Source organism: Drosophila pseudoobscura, chromosome X (genome assembly GCF_009870125.1).
Source record: "Drosophila pseudoobscura strain MV-25-SWS-2005 chromosome X, UCI_Dpse_MV25, whole genome shotgun sequence".
NCBI lineage: Eukaryota > Metazoa > Arthropoda > Insecta > Diptera > Drosophilidae > Drosophila > Drosophila pseudoobscura.
In genome coordinates this window covers 36744218-36763330 of record NC_046683.1, presented here as the reverse complement: position 1 = coordinate 36763330, position 19113 = coordinate 36744218, and the positions used below count along the sequence as shown (strand labels likewise).

Below are 19113 nucleotides of genomic sequence, written 5' to 3'. Positions count from 1 at the left end.
GGACGCGGACATCACGGTGGTGGAGAATCTTGAAGATGGTCCTAAGGGTCCTTCAAATAAATCTCCACCACTGTAAAGCAGCATCGGCTGCTCTCATACTCCGCCTAGACGCAAGCGGAGCCGACGTAGTCCTGATCCAGGAGCCTTGGGTGGTAGGAGGCAAGGTCTGTGGATTGGGGACGAGGGAATACAAGATCATTGTATCCCAAAATGAAGGTAAAATCCGTACCTGCATACTTGCTAGAAAGCACCTAAATATCTTTCTGCTCCACAATTATAGCGATGGAGATAACACGGCGGCAAGCCTAGAACTAGGAGGTCATCATCTCAGGCTGGTGGCATCCTATATGGCCCACGAGGAGGATGATCCTCCGAGCGACCTTGTTCGCAAAATAGCCAGCGACAGCGAAAGGACGGACAAAGACCTACTTATAGGTTGCGATGCCAACGCCCACCACACCCAATGGGGGAGTTCGGACACGAATGTAAGGGGTGAGTCACTGTTCAGCTTCATCCTGAACTCAAATTTATTCATATGCAATCGGGGTAATGACCCCACTTTTATAATTAAAAATCGGCAGGAGGTCATTGACCTCACGCTAGTGTCAAGCAAACTGCTGGACACAATCAAGAGCTGGAGAGTCCTAGGAGACCACTCCTTCTCGGACCACAGGTATATCGAGACGATATTATCCTTCGATATTCCCAAACCAACAGACTATATCAACCCCAGAAAAGCCAACTGGGAAAAATATAGCACAACGCTGGAGGAGCTACTCCCTCCTAACGCCCCTACCTGCCCGAACACTGAAGACAACCTAAACCGTCTTGTGTACAGGTTTACGGATGCGTGCAACAAAGCCTTCAAGGCAGCATGTCCCTCTACCAGACCAAGGGGAAAAAAGAAACCCCCCTGGTGGTCCAAGCAACTAGACACCCTTCGTAGAACTTGCAGGACTCTATTCAACAGAGCCACAAGAACTAAGGAGGATACTCACTGGGCAGACTATAAAACCAGTCTAGCACTATACAAAAAGGAAACGAGGAAGGCTAAAAGAGCCTCCTGGCAAAAATTTTGCTCCGAAATCGAGGAAACCTCGGAGGCCGCAAGACTCCGGAAAGTTCTCTCAAAAACCACCCCCTCGGTAGGTTACCTCAAAAAGAATGATGGCACGTGGACCAACTCTAGTGAGGAGTCCCTGCACATTTTGCTCGACACGCACTTCCCCGGATGCACATCCACCGAGCCGTCTCACCTCCCAAGAGAGGGATCGGTAGAATCGATGGACCATATCCTTACAAAACGGAACATAAGTTGGGCAGTAAACAGCTTCAACCCGTTTAAATCGCCAGGCCCGGACCAGGTAATCCCGGCCCAGCTTCAGAGGGCCGAGGAGACGGCCATCAACTGGCTACATAGTATCTTCAGGAAGATACTGGCGGTATGTACAATACCGCAAGCGTGGCTTAAGGCTAGGATAGTTTTCATCCCTAAAGCAGGCAAAGCCTCACACTCAACCCCAAAAGACTTTAGACCAATCAGTTTATCGTCCTTCCTACTCAAAACCTTTGAGAGACTTATCGGGTTACAATTACGGACCACCATAAGTCCCCAGCTGTACTCAAGTGCGCAGCATGCCTACCGGAAAGGAAAATCCACGGAAACGGCACTTCACGAAGTGATCTCGAGTGTAGAAAAATCCCTGCATCTCAAAGAATACTCACTAATAGCTTTTCTCGATATCGAGGGAGCCTTCAACAACGTCACACCGGGCGCCATTACAGAAGCCCTGACTGACCTGGGGGTGGACCGTCACTTGGTGATGCTCATTGATCAATTGCTCATACGCAGGACGGTGACATCATCGATGGGATCGTCCACCCAGTCAAGGTATGTCAACAGAGGAACCCCGCAAGGGGGAGTTCTGTCTCCTCTTCTATGGAACATTGCAGTCAATAAGATTCTTTGCGACCTGGAAGAGGGGGGCTGTAAAGTAGTGGCATACGCGGATGACGTTGCAATTATCTTTGCGAGGAAATACCCCCAAACACTATGCGACCTAATGACCGCAAAGCTTGCTCGATTGTCCCAATGGACAGAATCGCGCGGATTGGGACTAAATCCCTCGAAAACGGAACTAGTGTTATTCACAAAAAAATACAAGGTCCCGCCCCTCAACCCACCAACACTAAACGGATACAGGCTCTCCTTCAGCGACAGTGCCAGTTACTTAGGGTTGGTAATTGACAAAAAGCTTAGCTGGAACCTGAATGTCAAGGATAGAGTGAGGAAGGCAACGACAGCACTCTATACTTGCAAAAAAGCTATCGGCCTAAAGTGGGGCATGAACCCAAGCATAGTCCGATGGATATATCTGGCAATAGTCAGACCTATAATACTCTACGGAGTTACTGTCTGGTGGCCTGCCCTAGCGAAAAGGACAATAACCAATCAGCTGGGCAAGGTTCAGCGAACAGCCGCCCTCTGCATCAGTGGAGCTCTTCGAACTACACCAAATGATGCGCTAAACGCCATGTTATGCCTTCAGAGCCTTGACTTTGCAGGAAAGGAGCGGGCAGAAATGGCAGCAATACGTCTTAGGGACTCTGAACAATGGGTACCCCAGAACATAGGTCACTCATCTATACTAAACAAAAACAACAAGGTCCCAGCAAGAACGGACTATCAAGTTCCAATGGAGCACACGGAGACTCCATTCAGCATAATCATCCCTCATAGAGACGATTGGCTCGAGGGACCCCCCGGCCCAGACGGGGCCATAAGCATCTTCACGGATGGCTCAAAACTGGACGGCAGGGTTGGAGGAGGAATCTACTCTGAACAACTTAACATAAGGCAATCCTTCAGGCTTCCGGATCACTGTAGCGTCTTCCAAGCGGAAGTTACAGCAATCAGGGAGGCTCTGTACTGCCTTCATACGGTTACCACCACGGCAACCAATCTAAACATCTACAGCGACAGCCAAGCTGCGATCAGATCACTTAACGCGATCTCCTCGAACTCGGCTACTGTGGCGAAGTGCCGCAGATCTCTTCACGAGATGGCTCAGCAATTTGCTATCAGCCTTATATGGGTCCCGGGTCACCGGGATATCGAGGGCAACTGCATAGCGGACGAGCTGGCCAGATCTGGCACTACAACCCCTCTTCTCCAAGATAAGGAGGATATTTGTATGCCTATGGCCACCTGCAAGCTCATCATAAAAGAGCAGTACACGCTACTGATAGACAACAAGTGGCAAACAGGGCCACGTTGTCGCACAGCTCGGCAAACATGGCCGACCATAGACAAGAAGCGCACCTCAGAGCTCTGCAAACTAGGCAGGGAAAGGTGCAGCGCAGTCATACGTTCCCTCACAGGACACTGGCTAGTAGGCACCCACGCAAACAGGCTGGGTGCCCCATACAATGATTTCTGCCGCAGCTGCAGAGACGAGGACGAGGAGGAAACAGTGGAACACCTGTTCTGTTCCTGTCCAGCTCTCAGCAGAAGGAGGCTGCATTACTTGGGCTCTGCCTTTCTGAACGACATCTCGGAGATGTCCACGCTATGTCCCAGAAAGATCGTCAACTTTATAAGGGCATCTGGATGGGACAACTGTTGACATGAAGTCTCATCTGCAGGGAGGGAATGATCCCAAACGGTATCACAACGGGCCGAAACCGGCCTATGTGTGCTGGGCTCCGAGCGAGCTTGGCGGCCGTCTCTACCTAACCTAACCTATAGTCTTTGGCCATACTCAACTCCGACTTGCAGTACTTGCACTTGATTCCATAAATCATTAAATTTAAATCGCTTAAATGTCGCTTAAACGACATTTCAAAACAGTTTTTTTTTTCTTTTCAACTTTCTTGCCAGAGTCCGCCACAACAAAATGTGAAAAAGAGTTGCCATACCAGTTCAAAAATAGCGAACAAAACGAAAAGAGAAAAACAAAAAGAGCTTCCATACCAGCTCAAACATACCGAACATGAGGAACAAAAACGAACGATAAACAAAAAAGAACGACAGATGAACAAAAAAGATCGAATAAGATGAACTTATTCAGTTCGTTCACCTCCATGAATAGTTCATTTTTGTTCGTTCGTTCATGAACGACCCAACACTACTGTTATATATGATTGAAAAGCTGGAGTCACGATTTTTTTAAAATGATTTATGGCGGGAGCGGAGGGGGTAGGGGAGTTTCTCTTTCACAAATATTAACTGAATGCTATCTAACTTCATCTCTAATACCCAGAAACAAATTTCAGCGCTCCATATAAGCGCAACCACTGTGCGTTGGTTCTCTGGCTTTGGATGCGTGGGTGTGAGAGTGGGAGCGATCGTTGGCTCTCTCTCCGTTTCCCTCTCTTTTGTGCTTTTCTTTTCGTTTCCGTGGTGCGCTGTTGCTGTGTTGCGGTAGGTCCACCGCTGGTGATGCTCTGGTTGGTTCTTGGTACTGGTTCCGTGTTCTTTTACTCTATAGATATTAAAAGGCCTCGTCGTTTTGGGTTTTCTTATTTCTTATTTTATTATTATTATTATTTCTTATTCCTTATATTTCTTATTATAATTGGGGAGGTATCTACAGAGGGGAGGGTAAATCAAAATTCATGGCATAGTCTGTTGGTGGGTCAAAAATTATAATGTGTATTTATAAGGAAAATCATAAGTTGTTCCTCCAGGGGATGGTGTTGCTGCGCTGTTGTGAAGCTTGTGCCTTCACAATATAAAGTAGAATGCAGCAATGATCAACAGCTGTGAGGGAACAAAATAGCATAGAAAAAGAGTTGCACGAAAAAAAAAAAGAAGTTAATAAATAGACTTCATTTTCTGCGCAGAATAGAACAAGAAAAAACGAGGGGGAACGCTGTGAGTTGCTGCGGAGACCGCAACTCTACATTTATACCCGATACTTAGTCAGTGTGGCTCTCCTCCGGAAGACGCCGCGAATATTAAACGACACGTCAAAGAGTGCGTGCGAGAGAGACAGAAAATCAGTCTGACCGTGACGTCGGGCGCTGCGTAGCCAGTGCAAATTGATTTGTTCCTTTTGGCTATCCTTTTCTCGTATCCTTAAAACTGTGGATGCCACAGATTTTCGTCTTTTGTGGGGGCGGAAGTGGGCGGGGCGAAGTTTTGAAATATTCTTGTAACAGTGATATATAACAGAAGTCTGGATCCAAAACATCGTTGCTTTAGCTCTTATAGTCTTTGAGCACTAGGCGTTAATAGGGACGGACGGACAGACAGGGCTCAATCGACTCGGCTATTAATGCTGATCAAGAATATATAAGTTAACCACCGACACTGGGCGTGTGCTGACCTAGCATATCAGCGAGGTCCACGACCAGAGTCACAGGTTTGGCGGATGCAGCTGCAGTAATTCAACACCACCCACAAGGCGAAAGTCAGCGGTTCCCACGGGTGCCGAACATCTGCCCGCGACGTTGAAGTTCTTGGAACGGCGGCGACCGCTCTGCAGTGACGGCAGCGCCGCGGCAGCTTTGTCCGCGAAGCCGGCTGCAATCATAGCTTTTAGTTTCATTAATAATTAGTCTTAAGTTTGAATCCAAATAAAGCGCAGCGTATCGCTCTCCTCGATCAATTATTTCTCAATTATAATATTCGGTCAGCTACCGCTACCGAATTCAATAACTATCATAACTCCAATGTTTGATACCACTCAGCTAGCTAACGCTTCTGAGGAATTGTTTACTTAAAATAGTCAATAAAATACCTAATAACAGCATGCTCGTTGTGTTCTGGTGTAATTTAATAATTGGCGCCCAACGTAAAAAGAACCAAACAAGGTGTACAATTTTTTTTTTTGTGAAAACTCAAACAGAAAGTGAAAAAAAATAATAATAACAATAATAATTTTTCTTTTTGTGTGTGTGTGTAAAACAACAAAAAACACAATAAAAAAAGAGACGAGAGAAAGAGAATCTTGCATAAAAAAAAAAAAAACAACAACACAAAGACTGCGGCGAGAGACGAATATACTCTCCACTGTCCCCTGCACCTCCAACGCGACGACCGCGGCGAGGGACACGCTCGAATATAAACACGACTGCTGCGCTGGATATATCTAAGTTAAAAAGCATGTAAGTGATTTGAAAAGTGAGAATTCCAGTAATAAAGTAAATTTCAAATAAAGTAAAAATAAAACTAAAACGAGTGAGTTAGAGAATTTTCATTTCGGTGACCATTCATGCCGTAGTCTTACAAAAATTCTGTTTAAAACCGAATGGACAGAAATAGACTAAAAAAAAAACAGAAACGACACGAACTTGGTGCCAGAACGTTAGCAAGTTTGCTTGGGGGATTCATTGACCTACAAGTACCTGACCAAGTTGACCAACCCGTTGCGTGCAGCCAAACCGAAAAAACAGATATGGACGCTGAACATCTCAGAGCTATAATTGACACGGCCGTGCAAAGCGCACTCACAGTGCAGGCGCGAGAGAACACTAGGAGGGAGGACGCCCTCAAACAGGAGTTTTAGCAACAGATAGCATTAGTAAACTCTAAAATACAAAACTCACCTCTCGCGGTACCCGTGGTGAAAGTCTATGAGGATGTAGAAATAACCGACGGGGTCCTTTGCGATGAGCCTCTCGACGCAGTGAAGTGCGTCCTTGAGTTCCACGGAACTCAGGAAACATACGTAGCATGGAGACAGTCGGCCCATGCCGCATACAAAATTTTCAAAAGGTATGACGGAAGCTCCCGTCATTACCAGGCCATACTTATAATCCGGAGTAAGATTAGGGGCCCAGCAGATGCGGTCTTGGCATCATTCAACACACCGTTGAACTTCGAGGCCGTCATCGCAAGACTAGACTTCACATACAGCGATAAGAGACCCATACATGTCATTGAACAAGAAATGGGCACGCTGAGGCAAGGCGGGATGTCGATTCTACAGTACTATGATGAGGTAGAAAAGAAACTTACCTTGTTGACCAACAAGGCCCACATGACCTACGACATTAGCTTGGCAAAGGGCATGTGCGAAAAGTTCAGAGGCGACGCACTCCGTGTATTTATCTCTGGGCTGAAGCGTAGCTTGACAGACGTACTGTTTTCCGCTCACCCCCCCGATTTGCCAACAGCCCTCGCATTGGCACAGGAGGTGGAAGCAAACCACGAAAGATACGCTTTTTTTTTTATTTGGACGTTGACATGCAATGACTGCATCTATCAAGAGGCGATGCAATTACTGCACCGTCAAGTGGCCCGTGTGACACCAGCAGAAGGCTGTTACGCGCGGATCCCAGGCAGAACGCAGCCCTCCTCCCGCCCAACCGACCGAGGGGCGCTGCCGCATGACGCGCGGTGCGTAGCCGAACCAAACGCGAGCATGCAAGAAAGATAGATATTAGAGATAGATATATTAACATTCGAGGAAAATTAGCACTAAACTTATTAAGAAATTAAGCATGCAATAAAATGCAAAATACAAATACCACTACAATTACTAATTACTAGAAAGGTGTGTAAGGATTAGTAATTTAATAAGCGGAAGAGAATTAGTGGAGGATATAATATGGTAGAGGGAATTATAATCCGAGCATAAGACCCTAAACGGTTCATGCAAGGAATAATTCGATCTACAAAGTGGAAGGAACAACGGTATAAAGTTTCTAGTCAGTCTAATAGGAATCGTGAAGTTTATGCGGCTCAACAGATCAGGGCTGTCTATGTCACCCAACAAGCTATGCTAGGGGTGTGGAAGAAAAGGGACGCTCTGACCAACGGCAACAAGGCCGTCAGAATCAGCAATCCCAAGGCACGAACCAGTCCAACCAGAACCACCAGGGTAAAAATGTGCAACTTCGGAGGCGCTGCAGTACCTCAAATGTACTAACGTCAACCACACTAAAAACGAAGATATTCAAGCACCACCTGCGGTAAAAGCGGATTTCCTAAAAATGCTTGACCGATACCAAAAGGCTTTCGCGGACTCTAACGAGTCGCTGCCTTATAACACAGCCGTAGTGGCTACAATCCGTACGACCGACGAAAACGCGGTCTACTCAAAGCTGTACCCATATCCCAAAGGTGTCGAAGATTTCGTAACTTCAGAGGTCAACGATCTCTTGCGAAATGGCATCATCAGGAAGTCCAGATCCCCATACAACAATCCGGTATGGCTAGTGGACAAAAAAGGGACGGACGAGAAGGGCAATAGGAAGAAACGCCTAGTAATCGATTTCAGGAAACTGAATCTAAAAACCATCTCCGACACATACCCTATGCCGAGCATCACCATGATACTGGCAAACTTAGGTAAAGCTAAGTACTTCACCACTCTCGATCTCAAATCAGGATACCACCAGATCACTCTGGCAGAATCTGATCGGGAGAAAACGGCATTCTCAGTTAACGGGGGGAAGTACGAATTTTGTCGACTCCCCTTCGGTTTAAAAAATGCCGGAGGTATTTTTCAGCGCACGATCGATGATGTTATACGGAAACAAATCGGTAAGTCGTGCTACGTGTACGTTGACGATGTCATCGTCTTCTCTGAAAACGAGGCGGATCACGTCAAACACGTTGCCTGGGTATTAAAGAACCTTCATAGTGCAAACATGAGGGTGGCCCGCGAAAAGTCACAGTGTTTTAAAGAGAGTGTCGAGTACCTCGGCTTTATCGTGACTAAACACGGCGCAAAAACGGACCCTGAAAAGGTGAGAGCCATTCAGCACTACGTTGAGCCCAAAACTGTACTTAGCGTCAGATCATTCATGGGTCTAGCCAGCTATTATCGTTGTTTCATTAAGGATTTCGCAGCAATCGCGAAAACAATCTCCGACATTCTGAAAGGAGAAAACGGATCCGTCAGCATGTACAGGTCAAACGAGGGGGAACGTTGTGAGTTGCTGCGGACACCGCAACTCTACAGTTATACCCGATACTAAGTCAGTATGGCTCTCCTCCGGCAGACGCCGCTAATATTTAACGACACGACAAAGAGTGCGTGCGAGAGAGACAGAAAATCAGTCTGACCGTGACGTCGGGCGCTGCGTAGCCAGTGCAAATTGATTTGCTCCTTTTGGCTATAAAAATGATCTGATCTGATCCAGATTCAGCGATCTAATAGATATGGTCATTATCTATGATTCTGCGTTTTTAGTTTTCTCAAATCTCCAATATTGTGGATGCAACAGATTTTCGTCCTTTGCGGGGGCGGAAGGGGGTGTGGCGAAATTTTGAAACAAACTCGTCTCGGTCCGATATATTAGGAGTGTGGATACCAAATTTGGTTGCTCTAGCTTTTATAGTCTCTGAGATCTAGGCGCTAATGTTTTACTCTAAGCAAAGCCGCCTATGCTTAGAGAGAGACAGGGAGAGAAAAAATGAAATTGTTTTCTTGATGCTGGCTATAATAATAATACGATCCAATTCAGATTCTGCAGTCTATAAGATATGGTCATTCTCTACGATTCTGCGTTTTTGGTTTTCTCGTATCTTTAAAATTGTGGATGCCACAGATTTTCTCCCTTTGTGGGGGCGGAAGTGGGCGGGGCAAAGTTTTGAAATATTTTTGTAGCAGTGACATATCACAGAAGTCTGGATCCAAAACATCGTTGCTCTGGCTCTTATAGTCTTTGAGCATTAGGCGCTGAAGGGGACGGACAGACGGACAGACGGACGGACGGACAGACAGACAGGGCTCAATCGACTCGGCTATTGATGCTGATCAAGAATATATATACTTTATGGGGTCAGAAACGATCCCTTCTGGACGTTACACACATCCATTTTCACCACAAATCTAATATACCCCAATACAGAAATTTATCCCAAACTTAATAATAATGCACCCGAACCTCAAAATAATATTTACCACATCTTTGCAGCATTAGTAGTTTTTTGGTATGGAAGGATATATCTATGGTTGTTCCGACCAAATTCTCTTTATTTGTTTGTGGCCTATAGCAATTAATCAAAACTTATTTTTATATTTATATTTTATTTATTATATATTATATTTATATTTTATTTTTATAAATTTTCGTAACAACCTCTTATTATTTAAAACTTAATATTGCATGAATTTCTAACTTATAAGTTTGCCTTTTCTTAGTTTCTAAGTTGCCCTTTATGGGAGGGAAATTATATTTCAATTTATTATGCAGAATTTAGTTTTAATAAATACCTTTAAATTATTATGTTCAGCTGAATCCCTTTTTTATGATCTCCCCTTCTAAACCTCTGTAGCTCTTGTCGGCATACCAAGAGGTCATGACTGACAGAGATGTTTATGGGATGTCATGACCATGGTAGGGTGGGCAAAGTGTTCCTCGAAAAATTGGAGGATCTTCCGTCTGTCTAATTGGTAATTGTCCGTGTTATGTTGTCGTAGGTACTGATCTCTGTCCGGCAAATCGTATGGATTGTCCTGCACGTTACATTTAAAAATACAGAAAATTAAAGGCCTCAGACTATGGCAAACAAAAACTCCACCCCCCTTGCCGTCATCCGGTAGCACCATACCGAAATACTCGCTGCTCATTACAGACGGACAGACAGACATGACTCTATTGACTCGACTATTGATGCCGATCAAGAATAAATATACTTTATGGGGTACAAATACATACATACATATATTTGTTGAGCTTGCTGCCACCGTTTTCTGCTAGATCCATTTGAATTAAAAAACCATCGGCTAACTATCGTATAGAAACGTGCGATTTTAGAAACATCCAAAATGGATGGTGGACTAACTGGGAATGTTTCGGAATGGCAAAACCTTACGGACTATCCCCGAAATTGATGGTGGATTGCGTCAGTGTGAATAGCCTATTACAGCATAAATTCGAAAAATAATTCGACACCTGTGGCAGCAGGCCCAGCTCCTAATGCCCCTTGGCCGCCGCCTTCTGGGGCACCACCTCGTCTTGTTCCTCCGCTATATGCTGTACCGCCGCCGACTCCTAATCCAAATTCGCAAGGATATGCCTTTATTAATAATTGTAATGGTATATATACGAAATTAAATACATTTCAGACTGATCCATCCCAACCGCCCATAGTGTAGCTTTTAGTAGTTTATTTTTGTTGTATTATGCATATTTTTTGACGCGAATATTTTATAAGTATTTGTATACTTCTTCTATTTATGCCTACTTAAGGCAATAAACAACAATAAATGCGTCTCCTAAAATTTTTTATATTTCTACCGCTATTTGGGAAGCTTATTTCGATTTAAATTTCTGTTCATTATTTTTTTTTTACTTATTTCTTTTTTCTCCGTTGAGTTAAATATAAGTTTCAAGTTGCTTAAATATCAATTTCAAAACGGTGATAGCATTTCTATTGATATCAATTTAATATTGAGCAGAACATTATATTTATTTATACATCAAAAAAATGTTGTTTCCATGTAATTTTTGAATTCATGCCAAAATATCGGTCGTCTGGCCAAATGTGGAGTGGGGAGAAATAAGGAGAGATCTATTTTTTTTAATGCCAATGGCCTACGAAGCTCGTACCCTGTGGGCACTATTCCGGATTTAATACGGAATAATAAAATATTTGTGTGTATGTCTAGTTCATGGATTCAAAATTGATTTGAATTGCTGGTTTTAAGTAATAATGTTTTAGATGTTTTTTAGAAGTATGCTCAGGTTTAGAGGTACACCTAAAAAATCGCTAGTAATAAGAAAACACATAATTCATTGAACAGTTTTGGGGCTTCAAGTCTTATCAAAAAAGTGTGTCTGATGTTGAGTTTTTATTTTTGCTTTTAATTGGTTAAGTTAAAGCAAAGACTATACAATACCAAGATGTTGCATGTTATGCAACGCCAACGGCAGCGTATTTTGATATAGGATTCTGGGACCGGGCTAAAAATACGAAGCCCAGTAGGCAGCGGGCCGAGCGCAGAGTCAAAGGACAACCTAAAAGAGAATCGAAGTACCAGTACCCCGAATCAGCAGATATTAAAAGGTTAAAAGGTTAATCTACACATTCGCTTGTAATTAAGCCCAAATTATAGATTGTAGATCAAAAAATTATTTTTGTGTGTTTATACATATGTTTGTACAATCCCGAAAACATTGGCTAAGTTGTGCGGCGTAAGCCGAGTCTGTCAATTGTCTCCAATATAACCGCCTCGAAAAGGTGTACATCCTGACTCCTGTTGTGCGATTTAGCGTATGAGTTTTTATTGTGCACTGGCTCTATATGTCTTATTAAATCGTTGCTAAATGTAGACTGCTGCTGCGGTAGCGACAGGCGCTGTCGACGCACTGGAGGTTGTTGCTCTTCATCATTGATTGTGGAAGGTTCTTGGCGGGCATTATCCATGAAAAGTCCGTGACAAGCAATGGCTGCATCGATGGCATTTTGCTCAAAATATGCCACTATAGAGTGCACATCAGTAGAGTACAAGCGTGTTAACTCCAGGTTTTGGTTCATTGAATTTTCGCACTGAGCTTCGCATATGATTTTTGTGGTCCATTCTTGCAGCTCCTCATGTGACATATTATTGACTTTATTAATACATTAATAATTATCATTAGTACGATGTATATTTTTGGTTTTTTTTTTTCAAACGTACGCTCTTCATTTCCTTTCCCATTTTTTAATGCCATATTCGTGGGATGCTGCTATCGTTTGGTTGCAATTTTAACTGTATTGTGGACAGCACCAGACAACGATTTTGTTATATGTATATTCAGTCACGGGCAGTACACTTCCTTATATTTTTAATGAAATCAATTATCAAAAATATATATAATAGTGGTGAATAGAGATGCTATACACTGCTGCCATTTTAGCTTATTTTAAACTAGATTTGGCTTATTTTACAACAAAATAGCTTGAAAACCAATTAAAATTCTTATAGCTTGCATTATAGCTGATTTTAAACTATTTAGCTTATTTTGGCTTAAAATAATTTAGTACAAAACAATTTTTATTTTTGTTAATTTTTTGTCCAGAAATCGGACAAAAATCATATTTTTTGTTCGTATTTTTGTATATCATCAAATTTTGTGTATAAATGTATGGTAATTTTTCGTTGATAAATGTACATGTTTACACATTACATACACCAAAATTCCGAAAGTGTCTTATAGACAAAATTTCCACAATTTCTGGTTAAATTTCAATGAATTTAAGGAGTGGCTACTCAATGTCCCAATTGACCCCACAAAATCGTACTGCTGCTTTTGTAAGGCAACAATTGGGGCCCAAGTTGAACGAAATACGGCAGCATGCTGTCGCTAAAAAACATATTGCGTCTAATGCAAGCTTGGCACAAACTAACAGACTACGTTTGGTTGAAATTCTTCAAAAACAGAGGAGCAGAAGACTGCACTTTGTTTTTACATTGCTGAGCACTCGGCCATAGCATTATGAAGTGGATAAAATTATATCATTACTTTAATTAAAAATTGAAACATAAATATCAATAAAATTCAATTATCCATTATTTTAGTGTGTTTTTACGGTTAGCTTTCTTTAAAACTTTTAGCTTATTCTAGCTTATTTTTTTCTTCAATCTAGCTTATGGTGACTATCAAAATCTGGCAACACTGATGCTATATATTGCAATATCAATATATCGATATATATATTTTGTAAATAATATTTGCGAAATGATATATATTTTCAACGGACCTATTTTTCTGAGTTACGAGCAAATCTGTAGTTTCACGTTGATAGATCAAATATTCTCGTGATATTCGAATGAAAGATAAGACAAGATATTTTTGAAGTATTATTTTATTTTTGGTCCCCAGTAGTACTACTAACCATACAGTATTTATGTAGATGCGTCTGTTCATCCATCGAAAATGTACCAACAGAATACACTGCGTTGCGTCCCAGGTCTTGGCTGTGGTAACTGACGTGTTCGGTTCAGTGCTGACAGTTTAGCAAATTTCGGGCTAGACTTCCTTTTTTCAAAGTGGAAAAAATCGAAAAAGCCATTCTCCGGTTTTGACTTTCACAAAAGATTTCCGATTTACTTTTGAAAACGGAAAAGTACTCCTCCGCATTTTATACAACAAAACGAATCTTAATTGCAAACGGAAAAAAATCTGAAATAATTGGTCAGGGTAAAAACACTTTGCGTTTTCGTCCTGTCGCAGCTCGGTTCGGTTAATGCAACGATTGCCAAAACGTGAAGTATCGATAACAAAGTCGGGCTACGTCAGCTGTTATTGCTGCATGACATTAGACTTTACTTACTTCCTTACAGCCTTATGGGAAAAGCATGCAATGAGAAGGAGAGATTTGCGTCCAGTTGTCTTTCCAGTTGAGCTGGGAACAGCGCTGCTGCAGAGATTATCAATTTTTGAACTTTTCAGAGCCAAATTTGCTAACTAGCTGACAATTTACATTTTTAAGTCTGGCTATATTGCATACTTTATGGAGTCGGAAACGCTTCCTTCTGGGTGTTACACACATCCACTTTCACCACAAATCGAATATACCCCTATACCCTTCGAGTACCGGTATACAAAATGAGTTTTCTCCACAATGCAATGTACCCTTCCACCTAGTTATATTATATTTAGTATATATTTTTTTATATTCGAATGATTTGGGGCTCCAAAATTTCTGTTTTAAGGTTTTTTTTAAGAATTCAATTTTTTTAATGTTGACGTTGCGTTTTTCCATATAGATAACTTATATGTATATATGTATGTATGTATTTAACTTGAGTATGCTAAATTTAAGAAAGAACGATTTAATTCTAAAAAGCCAATGAATGCAGCTGTAAATCGGCTTTAAATACATTTTATGTTAAGCCCAACAACTTAAAAATAATAGGCATTCAAATACCATAATTATAGCATTTTCAGTATATTTTATTGAAATTGTGTTTTTAAAAATTCAGCAAAAGTCCCAAAAATTAGATTCTTGTTGTTTTATATTTTATTCGTATAAAATTAAATTCTTGTTGTTATATGTATATTTTATTCGTGTAGGCACGTAAATTGGTCGTCGTTTAAAGTATCATTAATATAAAGCTATGGCTACATAGCAAAGCTGCAGCAGTTCGAAAAACCCTACCGAATGGGCATTTTACCGTTACAAAGTGTTTTACATCGTTCGGTACGTTGGAAAATACAAATTTGAAGTATTTTTTGTAACAACAAAAATAGTCACTAAACTGTACGTACATATGTACATATATCTATTTTATTACTCATAATATCAATAAATATAGATATATAGAGATATGTAAATATATGACCAGACTTTTCAAACTGACAAGAAGCATTGATTTAATGGCCAGCGACAAATATGTACATGTGTACTTATATACATACATACATACATACATATGTACATATGTACATGTACAGCAGCAGTAGCTTTTAGAAAAATCTGAAAAAGCATCAAAGCCCCGAAGCTCCTTTCTCGTTTTCTCATGACTATGATTCGTAAATTTCCATTGGTCAAATGAATTCCTAAAAGCAATGAAATAGTAGAAATTTAGGGATAACCTAATATTTGAAAGAACCAACTTTAGTAGCGATAAAATTGAGAGTTGAAAATCAAGTAATCAGGTGCCCCCCATAAACATGCTGCAGATATGGCCCTTGTACATACATACATATGTATGTATGTATTAACAATCAAAAGTTCTGCTGTCTCTTATACTTGTGCTCCCACACTCAACTCAACTCAATTTTAGTCGGTATCGTTCGTTTCGGCATGGCACGTGTTTGAGCGGAACTCGGTGGCGGCCAAGTCACAACAGCGGAAACGAATCTGATTCATGCGACTCTTGGAACTCACTCTCGCATGCGCTGTCTCTCTGGCTATTTCTCTCACAGCACAGCCAAGCACTCATATGTACATACATATGAATGTATGCATACGTACAGTATACGAGTGACACTTGCCGTGTTGTTTCTGCCAACGTGTATGTGGTGCGATTGTGTGTCCCACGCGTATCCAACAATCTCTTGGGACCACTGGAAGCTTTTGTCTCTCTCCTCCCTGCTCCAACGCAAGTGCCACCAGTTTTTGCCTGCTCACTTGCTCGTTCACTTTTTCGTTCGCTCGAACTCTCGCTGAGCTGAATCGGTCGGGACGTCGTATGCTCAATGAGCGCTTTTGCTGTTTTAATTTTTGCCTGAAATACATTTTGAGCTAATTTGGTATTTTTAGTTTTGTTTATACCGTCGCTTGTGTTGGTGTCATTTCGTAAGCGAAAGCTCGTTTAGCACGTATTTAAAAGAATTAAAATTAAAAACTGATTGGTGTAGGCGATATAAAAGAACAGGCGGAACGCTACCGCACGTACATATACCAATGTAAATAGATATGTATGTATGTCATTGCAAAGTAAAAAAATTGTCTTCAGTGCGTGAAGTACGAGTTTAATTACTACCCAACTTCAACGGTTCGTCTATTGCTGGTCGTTTTTGATTCGGGTCTGACAGCTTAATGGTCGGGAATAGAACGACGCGTGGACATGTACCAGCCAACTTTCCAGCCATCAGTCGATCCGAGAAAAGAAAAGCTCAAGAAAATCATGCCTATATTTCCCTGATAAATCGCATACAAACCACTCAAAGCGTGTTCTGCCTTGCCGATCGGCGGGGTGCCTGCCAGGCAAACGAAATTTAGTTAAATTCGCAACACATCAAGGGCACATAGGGCAGAACGGTGGCGGGGCGACTGCGACGGCGGCGCGAGATGGAAAACTATAATTGTATTGCATATGTTCTCGTGCATGTTGATGTGTCCGTCTTTGTTCGTGTGGATTTGTTCTAAGCCGTATTTTTTGATATTGTGCATACTGTTCCCGCGCGCCTCTTGGCACACTCATTTTTTTCTATTTTTTCCGTGTACGTATATGACAGTTTTTAAAGAAGTGCAAAATGGTTGCAGGTCGGCTACTGCCCAACTGTTGCACTCATCGCTTTTGCAATCCAAACGAAACCGAAATTAAACCAAACAAAATCTCCCCCAAAATAGTGTACTCCTTTTAGCGATATGCTTCTACTGAATAATCATTTTATCAAATATGTACGTAGCTGTATGTAGCTGCTTTTACCCTTCGATTTATATTCCATTCAATAGCATAGACATTACACGACGTTCGCGGAGCAATAATTAAATACAGATGTATGTATGTATGTATATACACTTATAGATATGTAGTCAAGCTTCAAACGGGAAAGGAACAGACAGCGACACCTGTAATGTATGTGGAACTATTAGGATGACACCCACACCACAAGATACATATGTATCTATATTGTATATTCATGTAAAATAATGCATGTGCACCTATACGTATTCGCAAATGTGCAAACATATGTACATACATACAAATATAACGCATTGAAACATTTTCAAGAATTTTGCTGCTTTAGCACTGGAACCAACAGTAACAGCCAGAGAAGTTTTTCGTTGACGTACAGTTAATTATTTTATATACATACATATGTACATCGGATACGTACTTACATATGTAGCACATAATACTGTGAAAAAATAGCAAGAAAAATAGCCATGAAAACTTGCAAATCTTAATGTTATACATGATTTCCAAGTGGTATTAAATTACAAAAGCAACAAATCAAAACAAAAACAAGAGGCATATCAAGTGGCTTCACAGACAGTCGAACCTTTTTGTATACTGGTGATCTCGACATCGTAATCGCAATCGTAATCGCAATCGTAATCGTAATCGTCATCGTGGCCGCAGTCTGTGTCTCCAGCTTGCTACAAGCGTTAGTATAGGAGCGACAAGAACACAAGGAACTAATGAAATAACTAATTGAAAGGAGTCCATCCAAACTCGAAAAGTTCCCTCAAGAAGGGTTCATGAGATTCGGAGTCATTTTCACCAAGTCAGTGCGGTACGGCAGTGCCTACGCCGACGGCAAATGGTCAAAGCAAACGACAAAGTTTTGATTCTATGTGCTGGTTTTTGGATGCCGCTGCCAACCCACGGTTTTGACTGTTCTACTATTTTACTTTTGTGCACGGCAGTAACTTTTGTGTTTCTTCATCGAAAGCGTAAAGTGATACAAAACAAATACAAAGAAGAATCAAGGTACTGGTAGATGCGACAACGACCTTGGATTGAAAGCCGACGCCAATGAAGGTTTTTAGTGAAAATTCATGTAATGTGTAATCAATTAATTGAGTAATCCGCCTGAATACTTACTCAGTTAAATGAAAGCGGCGTCAAGAGCCATATGGGTCTCAACATAAGCTGGAAAAACTAAAATTGCAATAAAATCCAGAAATTGAATCCACTTAATTGAATCCACGCCAACATCATGGACTGTGATTACTCAAAATTCTTGTACAAAAGTAAGTTCAAATAATAATATTTAATATCACATGTACATACATATGTATACCTTTCCCGCGCCCAGAGGAAGTTGCGAGAAAGTCATCCTGTCCTATCCTGTTCCATCTGGACTCGCAGAGCCAGAGATACACTGCACAGCCTCTCTCACAAAAGATGGAGCTTGACCTGCGCTTGCTCGGAACTGAGCACACCGCATGACGGCAACGCCGATGAGTCATGGGCGGACAAGCATAGCATATCGAAGCGGCTGGCCGCAGATATCTTTTTATTTGTAAACTGGTTTTGCAATCTGTCTATTTTTTATGCCTAAATATTTTTTAAATCCAAGACTTAAAGATTATAGAGATATATTAGATAAATGGTGGAAGTGAATGTGTGTAACACAGGGCCTTCCCTTCGACCCATATAGCATACATATGTATGTACATATATTGTATATATACTACGTATATGTATATATTTTTGATCAGCATCAAAAGCCGAGTCGATAAAGCTACATTGTATGTCTGTCTCTCCGTGTGTCCGTCCGTCTAGTTTGATGCCAAGTTCTCAAAGACTCTTGCTATATCACACTGAATTAAGTTTTTTCCAAATTTTGCCACGCCCACTATCGCCCCCACAACGAACGAAAATATGTGGCATACACAATTTTGAAGATACGACAAACCAAAATCGCAAAATCGTAGAGAATGCCCATATCTAGCCGAATCTGGGTCAGATCGGATTATTATTAGCCAGATGAAACAAATCAATTTTTAGTGGTTACACTCTTCGTCATGAATGTGTGAGCCTTTTG

At 41.5% G+C, this 19113-nt stretch overlaps 2 protein-coding genes across 3 annotated transcripts in view; one reads left to right on the top strand and one right to left on the bottom strand.

Annotated features, from left to right (window-relative positions):
* Window positions 1–11054: 11054 nt before the first annotated feature.
* LOC6899761 (uncharacterized) lies at window positions 11055–12829 on the bottom strand. The gene is made up of 2 exons (XM_002135740.3): window positions 12582–12829; window positions 11055–12513 (listed from the first exon to the last, which is right to left on the bottom strand). Exons 1-2 carry the CDS (start codon window positions 12613–12615, stop codon window positions 12083–12085), a joined length of 465 nt encoding a protein of 154 aa, XP_002135776.2. The 5' UTR covers window positions 12616–12829; the 3' UTR covers window positions 11055–12082.
* Window positions 12830–15909: 3080 nt separating this feature from the next.
* sd (TEA domain transcription factor 1 homolog scalloped) overlaps window positions 15910–19113 on the top strand; it is a 71713-nt gene continuing 68509 nt past the window's right edge. Inside the window, exon 1 of one of the 2 annotated variants that reach the window (XM_033385025.1) lies at window positions 15910–18316. In XM_033385025.1, coding sequence (XP_033240916.1) covers window positions 18283–18316 — 34 coding nt within the window. In that variant the 5' untranslated portion in view covers window positions 15910–18282. The remainder of the gene's footprint in view (window positions 18317–19113) is intronic. The other variant, XM_033385035.1, reaches the window with a different exon arrangement.